This window comes from Molossus molossus, unplaced genomic scaffold, assembly GCF_014108415.1.
Source record: "Molossus molossus isolate mMolMol1 unplaced genomic scaffold, mMolMol1.p scaffold_m16_p_12, whole genome shotgun sequence".
NCBI lineage: Eukaryota > Metazoa > Chordata > Mammalia > Chiroptera > Molossidae > Molossus > Molossus molossus.
Window position 1 is genome coordinate 2,098,507 of NW_023425347.1, and position 12,798 is coordinate 2,111,304.

General features: G+C 39.8%; 1 protein-coding gene across 3 annotated transcripts in view; it reads right to left on the bottom strand.

The window, feature by feature from the left end:
• EIF2AK3 (eukaryotic translation initiation factor 2 alpha kinase 3) overlaps positions 1–12,798 on the bottom strand; it is an 89,562-nt gene that overhangs the window by 28,783 nt on the left and 47,981 nt on the right. For all 3 annotated transcript variants that reach the window (XM_036255646.1, XM_036255647.1, XM_036255648.1), the window contains 4 exons: positions 11,488–11,717; positions 10,804–10,916; positions 7,776–7,898; positions 4,557–4,706 (listed from right to left, as the gene is read on the bottom strand). In XM_036255646.1, coding sequence (XP_036111539.1) covers positions 4,557–4,706; positions 7,776–7,898; positions 10,804–10,916; positions 11,488–11,717 — 616 coding nt within the window. The remainder of the gene's footprint in view (positions 1–4,556; positions 4,707–7,775; positions 7,899–10,803; positions 10,917–11,487; positions 11,718–12,798) is intronic.

Consider the following 12,798-nt stretch of genomic DNA (forward strand, 5'->3'; position numbering starts at 1 on the left):
AGAGAAGGGGTACAAGACGATACTCCAAGCAAATGGCATTCAGAGAAAATCAAGTGTACGCACTCAACTGAGAGCACCAAAGTATGTAAAGCAACTACTAACAGAACTAACAGGAGAAACAGACAAAAATAGTTATAGTTGGGGACCTAAACACCCCTTTGACAGCAATGGATAGATCACCCAAACAGAAAATCAGTAAGAAAATATTGGCCTTAAATAACACATTAAACCAAACGAACATAATCAATAATTATAGAGCCATTCATCCCAGAACCCCAGGATATACATTCTTCTCTAGGGCACATGGAACATTCTCAAGGACAGACTATATGTTGGGGCAAAAACTAGTCTCAACAAATTCTAAAAGGTTGAAGTTATACCAAGCATATTCTCTGACCACAATGATCTGAAACTAGAAATCAACTGCAGAAAGAAAGCTGGAAAAACCACAAATATGTGGACATTAAACAACATGCTACTAAACGACGACTGGGTAAAAGAAGAAGAAAAAGGAGAGATCAGAGAATAACAGAGACAAATGAGAATGACAATACAAAATATCAAAATTTGGAGGATGGGGCAAAAGCTGTAATAAGAGGGAAGTTTACAGCATTACAGACCTACCTCAAGAAGCAAAACCTCAAATAAACAACCTAACGTTTCACCTTAAAGAAACAGAGAAAGAACAAATGAAACCAAAAGTCAGAATAAGGAAGGAAATAAAAATTAGAGCAGAATTAAATGAAATAGAAAACAAAAAGAAACAGAAAAAGTAATGTAACAAAGAAATGGTTCTTTGAAAGAATAAATAAAATTGACAAACCTCTGGCTTCACTCAGGAGAAAAAGAAAAAAGCCTCAAATAAACAAAATCAGAAATGAAAAAGAAATTACAGCGGACACCACAGAAATACAAAGGACTATACAAGAATACCATGAAAAGCTCTAAGTCACCGAATTCGATAACCTAGAAATATATACACTTCCTAGACTGAATTATGAAGAACTGGAAAATATAAACAGACTGATCAACAGTCAGGACATTGAAACGGTCATCAAAAACTGTTCCCCCAAAAAGTCCAGGACCAGATGGCTTTACTAGTGAATCCTACCAAACATTCCAAGAAGATTTAATACCTATCCTTCTCAAACTCTTCCAAAAACTTGAGGAGGCAATAATTCCTAACTCAATATGAAGCCAATATTACCCTGATACCAAAAACTGGCAAGGATAACACACACACACACTTACAGACCAATATCTCTGATGAATATAGATGCAGAAATCCTAAACAAATCAAATACAACAATACATTACAAGGTTCATACATCACGATTAAGTGGGGTTCATTCCAGAGGCACAAGGATGGTTCAACATATGCAAATAGGTCAATGTTAATACACCACATTAACAAAATAAAAGATAAAAATCATATCAATAAATACAGAAAGAGTATTTGACAAGAGATAACATTCACTTATGATTAAAACTCTCAATAAAATGGGTGAAGAAAAGTACCTTAACATAACAAAGGCCATATATGACAAACCTTCAGCTAATATCATATTCAACAGTGAAGAATTAAAAGCTTTTCCTTTAAGATTAGAAACAAGACAAGAATCACCACCTTCACTACTATGTATTCAACATAGGATTAAAAGTCCTAGCTAGAGCAATCAGACAAGATGAAAAAATAACAGGCATCCAAATTGGAAATGAAGACATAAAACTGCCATCTTGTGCAGGTGACACAACTCTCTACACTGAAAATCCTAACGACTCCACCAAAAAATTATTAGAAACAATAAACAAAAACAGTGAAGTGGTAGAATACAAAATCAATGTACAAAAATCTGTTGTGGTTCCTATATACTAACAATAAAATGTTAGAAAAAGAAATGAACAAAACAACTGCATTTGCAATCATAACAAAAATAATAAAATACCTAGGAATAAACTTAACAAGAGATGTCAAGAACCTATACATTGAAAAGTACAAGGCACTGTGGAAAGAAATTGAAGACAAAGAAGTGGAGATATTCCATGGCACAGACAGGAAGAATCAACATAGTTAAAATGGCCATATTACCTAAAGCAATACACAGATTTATTGTAATTGCCATCAAAATCCCAACAGCAGTTAAAAGAAATTTTTGAACAAAAAAAAATCATCAAATTCGTATGGAAACACAAAAGATCTCAAGTGGCAAAAGCAATGCTGAAAGGGGAAAAGAAACCCACAACAAAGCTGGAGGTATCATATGCTCTTACTTCAAATCACACTACAAAGCTTCAATAATCAAAATAGTATGGGATTGGCAGAAAACAGATACACAAACCAATGGAACAAAATTGAGAGCACAGAAGTAAATTCACATGTATATTGGCAAGAAATTTTCAACAAAGGAGCCAAAAACATACAATGGAGAAAAGAGAGTCTCTTCAATAAATGGTACTGGGAAAATTACAAAGCCACATGCAAAAGAATGAAACGAGACTGCTACTTATTAACACCATACCTAAATATTAACCCAAAATGGATTAAAGACTTTAACATGACCTGAAACAATAAAAGACATAGAAGAAAACGTATGTCCTAATTTACAGATCTTGGTCTCAGAGAGGATTTTATGAACTTGATCCCAAAGGCAAAAGAAGTAAAATAAAAATAAATGTATAGAACTACATCAAAATAAAAAGCTTCTGCACAGCAAAAGAAACCATAAACAAAACAAAAAGGCATCCAACTGAACGGGAGAAGATATTTGCAAAAAATATCTCCGATAAGGGGCTAATACCCAAAATATATTAAACCCATACAACTCAACAAGAAAACAAATAATCTACTTTAAAAATGGGCAGAGGACTGAACAGACAGTTTCCCCAAGAACACATACAACTGGCCAACACATACATGAAAAGATGTTCAACTTTACTAGCTATTAAGGAAATGAAAATCAAAACCACAATAAGAGCCCTGGCCGGTTTGGCTCGGCGGTTAGAGGGTCGGCCTGTGGTCCAGAGAGACCCAGGTTCGGTTCCAGCTAAGGGCACGTACCTTGGTTGCAGCTTGTCCCTGGCCCTGGTTGGGTCGTGCGGGTGGCAACCACTCTTTGTGTCCCTTTCACATCTATGTTTCTCTCTCTCCCTCCACTCTATCTGAACAAAATATGGAAAAATATTCTCGGTTAAGGATTAAAAAACAAAACAGAACAAAACACAGTAAGATACCACCCCAGACCTGTTAGAATGGCTGTTATCAACAAGACAAGTAATAACAAGTGTTGAGAAGAGCTTGTGGAGAAAAGCCAACCTTCATACACAGCTGGTGGGACTATAAATAAGTATAGCAACTATGGGAAAGCGGTATGGAGGTTCCTCAAAGCATTAAGAATAGACATGATTGTCTAGCTACCATGCTGTACATCTAAAAGTAATACAGAATAATACTGAATGTAAACTGTAATTTATTTATTATTTATTTATCCTCACCGGAGGACATTTTTCGATATTTTGTTCAGATAGAGTGGGAGGGGGAGAGAGAGAGAGAGAAACATCGACGTGAAAGGGACACATCGAGTGGTTGCCACCTGCACAACCCAACCAGGGCCGGGGACAAACTGCAATCAAGGTACGTGCCCTTAGTGGGAACCGAACCCGGGTCTCTCCAGATTGCAGGCCGACGCTCTAATCGCTGAGCCAAACCAGCCAGGGCTGTAAACTGTAATTAAAAAAAAAATTTTTTAATTAAAAATAGAGCTACCATATGACCCAGTAATCCTTCTTCTGGGTATCTACCCAAAAAATCTGAAAACATTTATTTATAAAGATATCTGTAGCCTTATGTTCACTGTAGCATTATACATGATAGCCAAAACATGGAAACCACCTAAGGGTCCTTCAATGGACGATCAGATAAAGAAGTGGTACATACATACAATGGAATACTACTCAGCCATAAGAAAGGATGAAAGACTGCTATCTGTGACAACACAGATGGATCTTGAGAGTATCACACTAATTGAAGTAAGTCAAATGGAAAAAGACCATATGATTCCACCCACATGTGGGATAACAAAACAGAAAGCTGCAAACAAACAAACTCAGAGACACAGACAACAGAAAGGTGATAACAGAGGGAAAGGGCTGTGGGGGGAGATGAAGAGAGTAAAGGGGGTCAAATATATGGTGATGGAGGGAGACCTGACTTTAGTTGGTGAGCACACAATGCAATATACAGATTATGTATTATAGAATTATACACTTGAAAGTTATATATTGTTATTAACCAATGTCACCCCAATAAGTGTAATTGAAAATCCATGCTTTGGACAAAAAAACAAAAACAAAAAAATCATGTTTAAGTACTAAAAGAACTTTCACTTAACAAGTGACTAGAGAACGTTCCAAAACATGGTGAGCGAGAACACCTCTGCTGTTATCTTTCTTTTTAAAAAAATCATCTGTAAGGTTGTAGAAATAATATTTTGTCTGCATAAGAAAAAACTAACCTGAAAGAAAACATTAATATTTAAGTCTATGTCTAATAATGTTACCTTTCATCTTTCAGCCAAATTTCATCCATTTTTTCTTGCCACTTCTCTGGTGGTGCTTCCAACCAAGCATTGAAGTACCTGACAATTCCTGGGTGTTCAAGCTTAGCTAAAGCTTTAACTTCTCGCATGACTTTTTCCCGAGCCAAATCCCTAAATAGAGAAAAAAGAAGACACTAAAGTTTGCTCTGATCTGAAGAAGTAATGGTATCCAACAGTGAGAACTAAAACTCTCTAGAATCTAAAATTAGAAACAGATGAATTAACATACTGGCATAATTCTAAAAAGTCAATATTAAGTCCTGTACTTAAGAAATATATACATTTTTAGGTTTTTTTTTTTAGTTCTAGAAGTGCTACAAGCACATCTATTGCATCATTTTAAAAAGCTTTCTCACCCTGGCCAGTCTGGCTCAGCGGTCAGAGTGTTGGCCCGCGGACCAGAGAGGCTGGGGTTCGGTTCCCGCTAAGGGCACGTACCTCGGTTGCAGTTTGTCCCCAGTCCCGGTTGGGGTCATGTGGGTGAAAACCACTCCATGTGTCTCTCTTACGTTGATGTTTCTCTCTCTTCCTTTCTCTCTCCCTCCCGCTCTATCTCAAGATAAATGCAAAAATGTCCTCGGGTGAGGATTAAAAAAAAAAAGCTTTCTTGGCTCACTAAAATGGATGACTACAGACTTTTAAAGATCATTGCTTGATTTTTTTAATGAACAGGAAGAACAGGTACAAAGTCATGTGTTGAGGAAACAGCTCAGTCTCACGACTCAGGAGGATGACGAGCGACCACCCAACAGGATACACATTACAATGCAGGAAGCTTCTCTGAGCATGTTTATTTAAAGCGAGCCTCAACTACTGAATATCATGGGCAGTGAAGTTCAAAAAACATCTAGCTTTGACCTTTTGCTGTGACAATTTTCAGATGAGTTGCACTCATCTCATACCTCCAGGGATCCCGCTATCATCTGAAACAACGTAACAACAGATAGCTCCCCTTCCTGCCCCAGGAGGGGGTCTGCTACTTGTTCCTGTCTCCACCTGAACTCACCAACTTCTTCGTTTGTTACCAAATCCTATCAGCTCCTCTTTTTCAGTTCTTTACACTCATTCCTTTCTCATCTGTCCCCACTGCTTTTGCACTAACATTCTGTATATTAAGACTAAACTTTTGCAAAAATAAATCTCCTAATTAACATTCTTGTCTCTGGTCTTTTCCTCATGTCAGCCATCAACATGTCACCTCCACTCTGATCCAGTCATTCTTCTGTTCAAAGGCACACTGTCTACAAAATGAAGTCTAAACTTTTGGCTTGACATTTAAGGTGCACCATCCCATCTTTTCCACCTTCTCTTCCACCACCTTACCCTTCGTTCCCCCTTGCCAGAACCCTGTCTCCCCACCTCCTGAGTGTAGGCCCTGGCCTCTGTCAGGCCCTTCCGTGGGCATGGCCACCCCTCCCCGACACACCTGGTTACAGAGGGTGAACACTCAGTGCAGATGCCACTACCCCCGTGAAGCGTGCCTCCCTGACTGCCTTTCAGCGACATCTGAGCTTTTCTCATGAGAAGCTATTTACTTAACGGAAGTCACAGCTCACAATCTTCCTTGCATGGTTATTATTTGAGGATATACGCAAAAGCCTCAAATAGCTGCAGGTTCTAGAGTGCAGAAGCCTTTCCTTTGCAGTGCCTTGCACATATAAATATTTAGACTACTTAAAAATTATATACCAAAGAAAAGAATTAGTCCCACAGTGCTCAAACATCCCATTCCTGTGTCCCTGCTGGACAGCACATGTAACTATCAGTTAGGGAAGCCCAGTATTAGTGCCCACTTAATTGAGACTCCATGCTAAGTGAAGTCAGCCAGGCAGAGAAAGACAAACACCATATGATTTCACTTGTATGTGGCATCTAAAGAACAAAATAGCTAACAAACAAAATAGAAACAGACTCACAGATGCAGAGAACAGACTGACAGCTGTTAGAGGATAATGGGGTTGAGGGGCTGGGTGAAAAAGGTGAAGGGACTAAGCAAAACAAACAAAACGACTCACAGACAATAGTATGGTGATGACCAAAGGGAAAAGGGGGTGGGGGAGGCAGAAGACAGTAAAGGGGCTACATGGTGATGGGAGCAGACCTGACTCGGGGTGATAAACACACAACACAACATACAGATGATGTATTACAGAACTGCACACCTAAAACCTATACAATTTTATTAAGCAATGTCACCCCAATAAATTCAATAAAATTTTTTTAAAAAGACAAAGAATCCATAGGAGTCTTCTACCACATGTGGAAAGGAAGGTACCTGGAAGCTCATCATCTTAAGTATCACACTGTCCTGAGTCAGAAATTTTACTTCTAGGGATCTATCCCAAGGAAACAGATGTGACCAAATATTTATATAAAAGATGAATACTGCAAAGTTATTTTTAATAGCAACAAATTGGAAACTTAAATGCTTAACAATAACAAATGCTTAAACATAATATAGCACATGTATTACATGAACTATTATCCAGCTATAAAATACTTTAAGCATATTTTAACATTTTAACAAAATACTCTGATTAACATGGAAAATGTTGAGAATACAAAGAAGGAAGCACGAGTTGAAACTGTACTGAATTGACTGTACTGAATTGATAATTAGGTAAACTGATGACCGGGAAAAAATCAAAAGGAAATTCTCTAAAATGCTAGAAGTATTTATTACTGGGTAGAAAAACTGATAATTATTGTTTTAATACTTTTCTTTATTTTCCACAATAAATACAGATTGTTTTGAAATGGTGCTATGTATTAAAATCTATCATTATTAAAATTCACTATGGGGAAGCTCTGAGTTGTTCAAAATAAAAAACAAGGGCCTGTTTTAAAAAGTAGATTCAAAGCAACCAAAGCAGATTGCATCTCTTATTTATTTTTTATATTTTTCATCCTCACCCAAGGGCATTTTTGCATTTATCTTCAGATAGAGAGGGAGGGAGAGAAGGGTGAAGAGAGAGAAACATCGATGTGAGAGACACATCAGGGCGCTGACTGCGTCTTTTAGACAGTTGGTTACTGGCAGCACTTGGAACCCAGATTCAGAAGTCTGTAAAGTGTTTCCTAGAGTCTCTCTGGAGCACAGTAAGAAGGCCATATTGCCTGTGAGATCAGAATAGACTAGACAGTGCTAACTCCTAGTTTACGAAAAGTACCATCCGTTACCTGTTGGGGAGACGGATCCTCTTGATAGCATAATTGCAGTCATCTACTTTGTTTCTAGCTTCAAAGACAACTCCAAACCCACCACGACCCATGCACTGAATCGGTTCAAAGTCTGTTAGATATCTACAAGAAATAATTATGTAGTTTTAAATTCTGTAGTATGGTCATAGTCAGTTCAATCTTATTCTATGATATATAAAAATGTATAAATTCAGTAAATCTCACAGAAGTTATTTTAATAAAGAGTATAAATCCTACTAATTACATTCTTCGTTCTCCTATTTGTATAAACTAAGCAAACATTCTAATTCTTTCCCTAGGAAATTCATAAAACATGTAAAAGCTTCTGCTTCACTGAATCACCTGTTCATCACTTGCTCGTAAAGCAGCTGTACCACTGTTCTGTCCTACCCAACACTTCCCACCACCTATCAAAATACCATCCTTCTCCACCCTTTTACCTCCTGTGGTATTCTGTACTCAGTTCAACATGCATTTTCATCTAATATCAGTGCCTGTGAGTTTTATGGAACGAATGTAATCAATCCTATTATAACTAAGTACTGTGCAAGCCAGAAGTCGCTCTGGGAACCAGAGCTATCTGCACTTGGTGGGCTGCCACAAGAATCAGCGTCTCATATGCGCGGCACTCAGACAGGAGCTGGCTCGCCATGTCACCACAGATGGACCCCATGGCAGGCCTGACCTCACTCGCCCGCACTGCGTGTTCCAGCCAACTTGCCCCAGGTGCTCCCACAGCTTCAGAGCTCTGGCCTCTGCTACTTGCTCGACCGGGATGGCCCGCTTCTCTGTACTTAACGAAACTATTCTTCATTCTGCTCTCTCACTACCTCTGTGAACCCTTTCTAGTCCCCCATTTAATGTTCTCCTAACACTGTGCACATAGTACTATGAACTATTTAAAATTAATCTCAATATTTTGCAGTTATTTGGATGCAGCTCCCTTTCCCCACGGCCACTGGATTGTGAGGACCTTGAATGCAGAGACGCATTCTCATCTCGCTTTGTATTTTCAGAGCACGGGCTCACCAGCAAACAGAAGGTCTAACAAACACCTACTGGCCAAGGCATAAGTTAGTAAGTGAATGAATGGATGCAAGCATGCTGTGGACGTTATTCTTCCAGCCACATGGGGGAGAGTTGAATTAGATTATCTTTGATATCCCTTACGAGGCTAAGTTTATTACTTTACGATCTGCACACTCGTGTTAATGTAGTAGTTGGCTCAGCCTGTTAGAACATTGGAGTTAAGCAGTAGAGGTAACAGATCCCAATCCTCCATGAACCAATTACCTTCACACAGCTGACTAACAATGTCTACCCCTAAAAATAGCTGGTCAAGGTACTTCAGCACAAATCCATCTCCCCAGATGCAAAGGCCCATGAAGTTCATGTCCTGCTCCTGGAGGGCCAACTGAATTATCTTCCTATATTAAGAAAACATCCATATGAAAATGGATATATCTTCTGAAAAGAGAAACACCGTATGTATGCTTGCAGACTCTCTGAATACACGTATCACTGTGCCGAAGGTCTGGCTGATCAATGACTGAGACTCAGGCCTGAACGCAGAGCTCGCAGCCTGAATATGCCGAGAATACAGTCGGCACTCGGCACACATCAGGTATACTACAGAGCTCTTGCATCTGAAAGACAAGCAGCTCTACTCTTCATCATGAATAAAGTTAAAGGAAAATTAGGGCATTCAGTTTTAGACTACACTATTCTAATTCTCTTCACAACAGCTTTACAAATATGTATTTATTCATCATACCTCGCTCCTCCTCCCATTTCTGTTTACCTAACTCTTACTCATGATTTAGGAGTCAATTAAAAGGTGACCTCATTTATGATGCCCTCTTAAATCATCACTAGAGCTGGTCATCTGGTTCATGGCTTTTCTGGTATGTTATGTTCCCCAGTATTATCTCCCCCCAGACTTTAAGCCCCTCCAGGACAGGCCCGGTCTTTCTATTTCCCGAAGCCTGAAACACTGTCCTGCGCAGTGCTCAGAGTCAATGCTGAATGAACAATGACAGCCTAGTGGCAGACCACCCACGGGAAGTGGCCGCGCCCATTCTCCCCCCCCCTCCCTGCCTACTGGTATTGCCGGCCTGGACACATCTTGACCAGCAAGGCTCTTAAGGCCCTTCCCATCTGTGAGTAACTTAGTAAATTTTGCTTTAAGAAACTAACAGTTAAAACAAATTGATTATAGTAAATTCTCAATTTTTGATAAAACAGTATGAATGCAGCTCAGATAAATGAAGTCCACAGATAATCAAAATATCACACGTTTCAGCTATAATTTTCTATCTTTCCGCCACGAAACCCCCGCCCTCGCTATCAGGCAGGAAGGCTCTGTGGCTCCTCCTTGGCCCAGTCTAACCCAAGTGCAAGCACAAAGTGCTGGGAAAGGGCGGCAGGGCACGTGATGCGGGAGACAAGCCACGGCACCGTCTCCTGGCCCACGCGCGTCACACTCTGCATGCCTGGCAGATGCTCGGAGGCTCTATTTCTACTTTACTTTTAAATTATTTGAGTTGACTATGTTTAGGTAACTTACTTACCTCTTCTGCTTTTAAAAATGATCTATTCTGTTGGTATATTCCTCCTATCCTCCTACTTCTAACTCTAGACAGAATAAAGATGAAATAATTGAGGATTAAGTAACATGAAGATTCATATTATAGTCTCATAACACAATAATTAGCATTTAATGCTACAAAAACCCTCAAACACTAAGTTATCTGATAAAAACTTAACTTGGCAGTTGAAATGCTAAACCTCTGTCATACTCTATTTCTATCCATATTAGGGTACATACCACTGTGAATAAGTTAAGTTACTTGAGGGCTAAGTCTACGGCATTTACTTAGGTAGTCACACATCTAAAACCCCAGTTAATCAAGGCGTTACTTCAGGGGCCACTTCTTTGACCCAAACAACTGTCACTGGAAGCGACAGCAGACACAAACACACACACATTTTAGGATAAGACTCTTACCGTGATATGTATCCAGAATTTTTTATGTCATTCCAGGTACTGTCATTAGCTTCTCCACTTACAGAATCATATTTATTTTCAGTTTGACACTGAGTTTCAGATTCCTTCCTTTGCTGATAGGCAGGGGGGAGGGAGGAAATCACCATCAGTACCAAGCTTGATGAAAGTTAGCTAACAACTTTAGGTTATAAACTAACATTAAAAAAATAAATAAGCAGCCTGGCCAGTGTGGCTCAGTGGCTGGGCGTCGACCCATGCACCAGGAGGTTGCCAGTTGACTCCTGGTCAGGGCACATGCCCAGGTTGTGGGCCCCATCCCCAGTGGGGGGCATGCAGGAGGTGGCCAATGTTCTCTCTCATGATATTTCTCTCACTCCCTCTCCCTTCCTCTCTCTCTAAAATCAATAAAGAAAAAATATTTTAAAAAATAAAATTAATAAATACTATAGAGAAAAATAAAGGCATTATAAGAACACAAAACAGCGCATGTCCCTTGCGAAACGGAAGGAGAGGGCGGGTGGGGGCCCGACGGCAAGGCCCGGGAGCCACCGAAGGGAAGAAAGGGGACGGCACAGGGCGACAAGGAGCTGACGGTCAAGCCTAAGTAAATGTACCCCCCCCACACACACGTAGTTTTGGAAACTCCCAGCACTCTGAAATACACTGGACCCTGAGGCGCCTCACTCTGTGCGGCGGCGGGTGGAAGAGCCTGCGCACGATGAACGTGGTGGCCGCGATGCAGAACAGGATGGTGCCCGCGATCTCCTTCCACCAGTGCAGGAGGAGGACCGGGTCCTTTCTGCGGACGTTCCTGGTGTAGGCCGGGTTCTCCGCGAATCGGACTGTGATCTGGGTGCTCCTGGTGCTCCGCTTGCCCCGTTCTCTCTGATAGTACGGCAGATAATAACCATTATCTGAAAAAACAAGCAGTAAAAGGTTGCTTTAGTGTTTAAAAAGATAAACCGAAGTGGATTCATCTTAAAAATGACCCATTTTCCTATAACTTACAACAGTAATTACTTTTGTAAAAGCTTCATCTCTTCTGGAACACATTCGATAGCCTCATTTACCTGAGATTTTTACTATGCAAATACATTTTCTTTTATTCCACAAGCAACAGACATTTTCTTTATACTGAATAATAAGTCCAGAAAAAATGGAAAGGCCATCCCACTCATTACCTCATTAATAATTAAGTCCTTTAAATGCAGGAAAGAATTAGTAATCCCCTTCCTTGAAGGATTTTAAACTTTGCTTTAATTTAGCATCAATCAAATGCCATATTTTACCATGAGTCATTCTTCAGACACTGCACAATGTGGGCCGATTACCCAGTGCTCTCTTACCTGGGCTCTGATCAAATCGGTAAAGGCTGGTGTTTCTAGTTCAGAGCCCTCAGTTTTTTATCAATTTAAGTTCTGCTGACGAGGAATCTATGTTTCTGTCTAATGCCAACGTGGGGACTTTTTTATATCTAACTGTTCAAAAGACTTTCCCATCTAAAAATATCCTAACTTTAAATACACAGAAATGTGTTTCCTGCCAAAATTCACCTATTCTTGACTTTTGTAATAATTTTCCTTGTGTGCAAACAAAATTGAAACAACCTCTTTTTACATCATTTTCACATAGCTCTAAGGAAACACCTGTTTTCTTCGTAACACTGACTGATTTTACATAGATTACATTATCTAGGCTGACAATTAAATAAGAACTAATGCTTACTGTACACTTATTTGCAGGCACGGTGTTAATTAAAACTATGTGCATTATCTCACTTAGACCTCACAACAACCCAATAACAGCCATGAGAAGCACCATCCTTGTTTTACAGGGATAGGAACAGAAACACAGTCAAGTCAGGTGTCCAACCCAAGAGGTGGCCAGATGGGTCTGAACCTGGCAATCTGACTTGGAGCTTGCCCCTGGCCACCATTCACCAGATTGCCTTCTATGGTATTTTCTTTTCTACCCCCAACCACTACCTTTCACTTG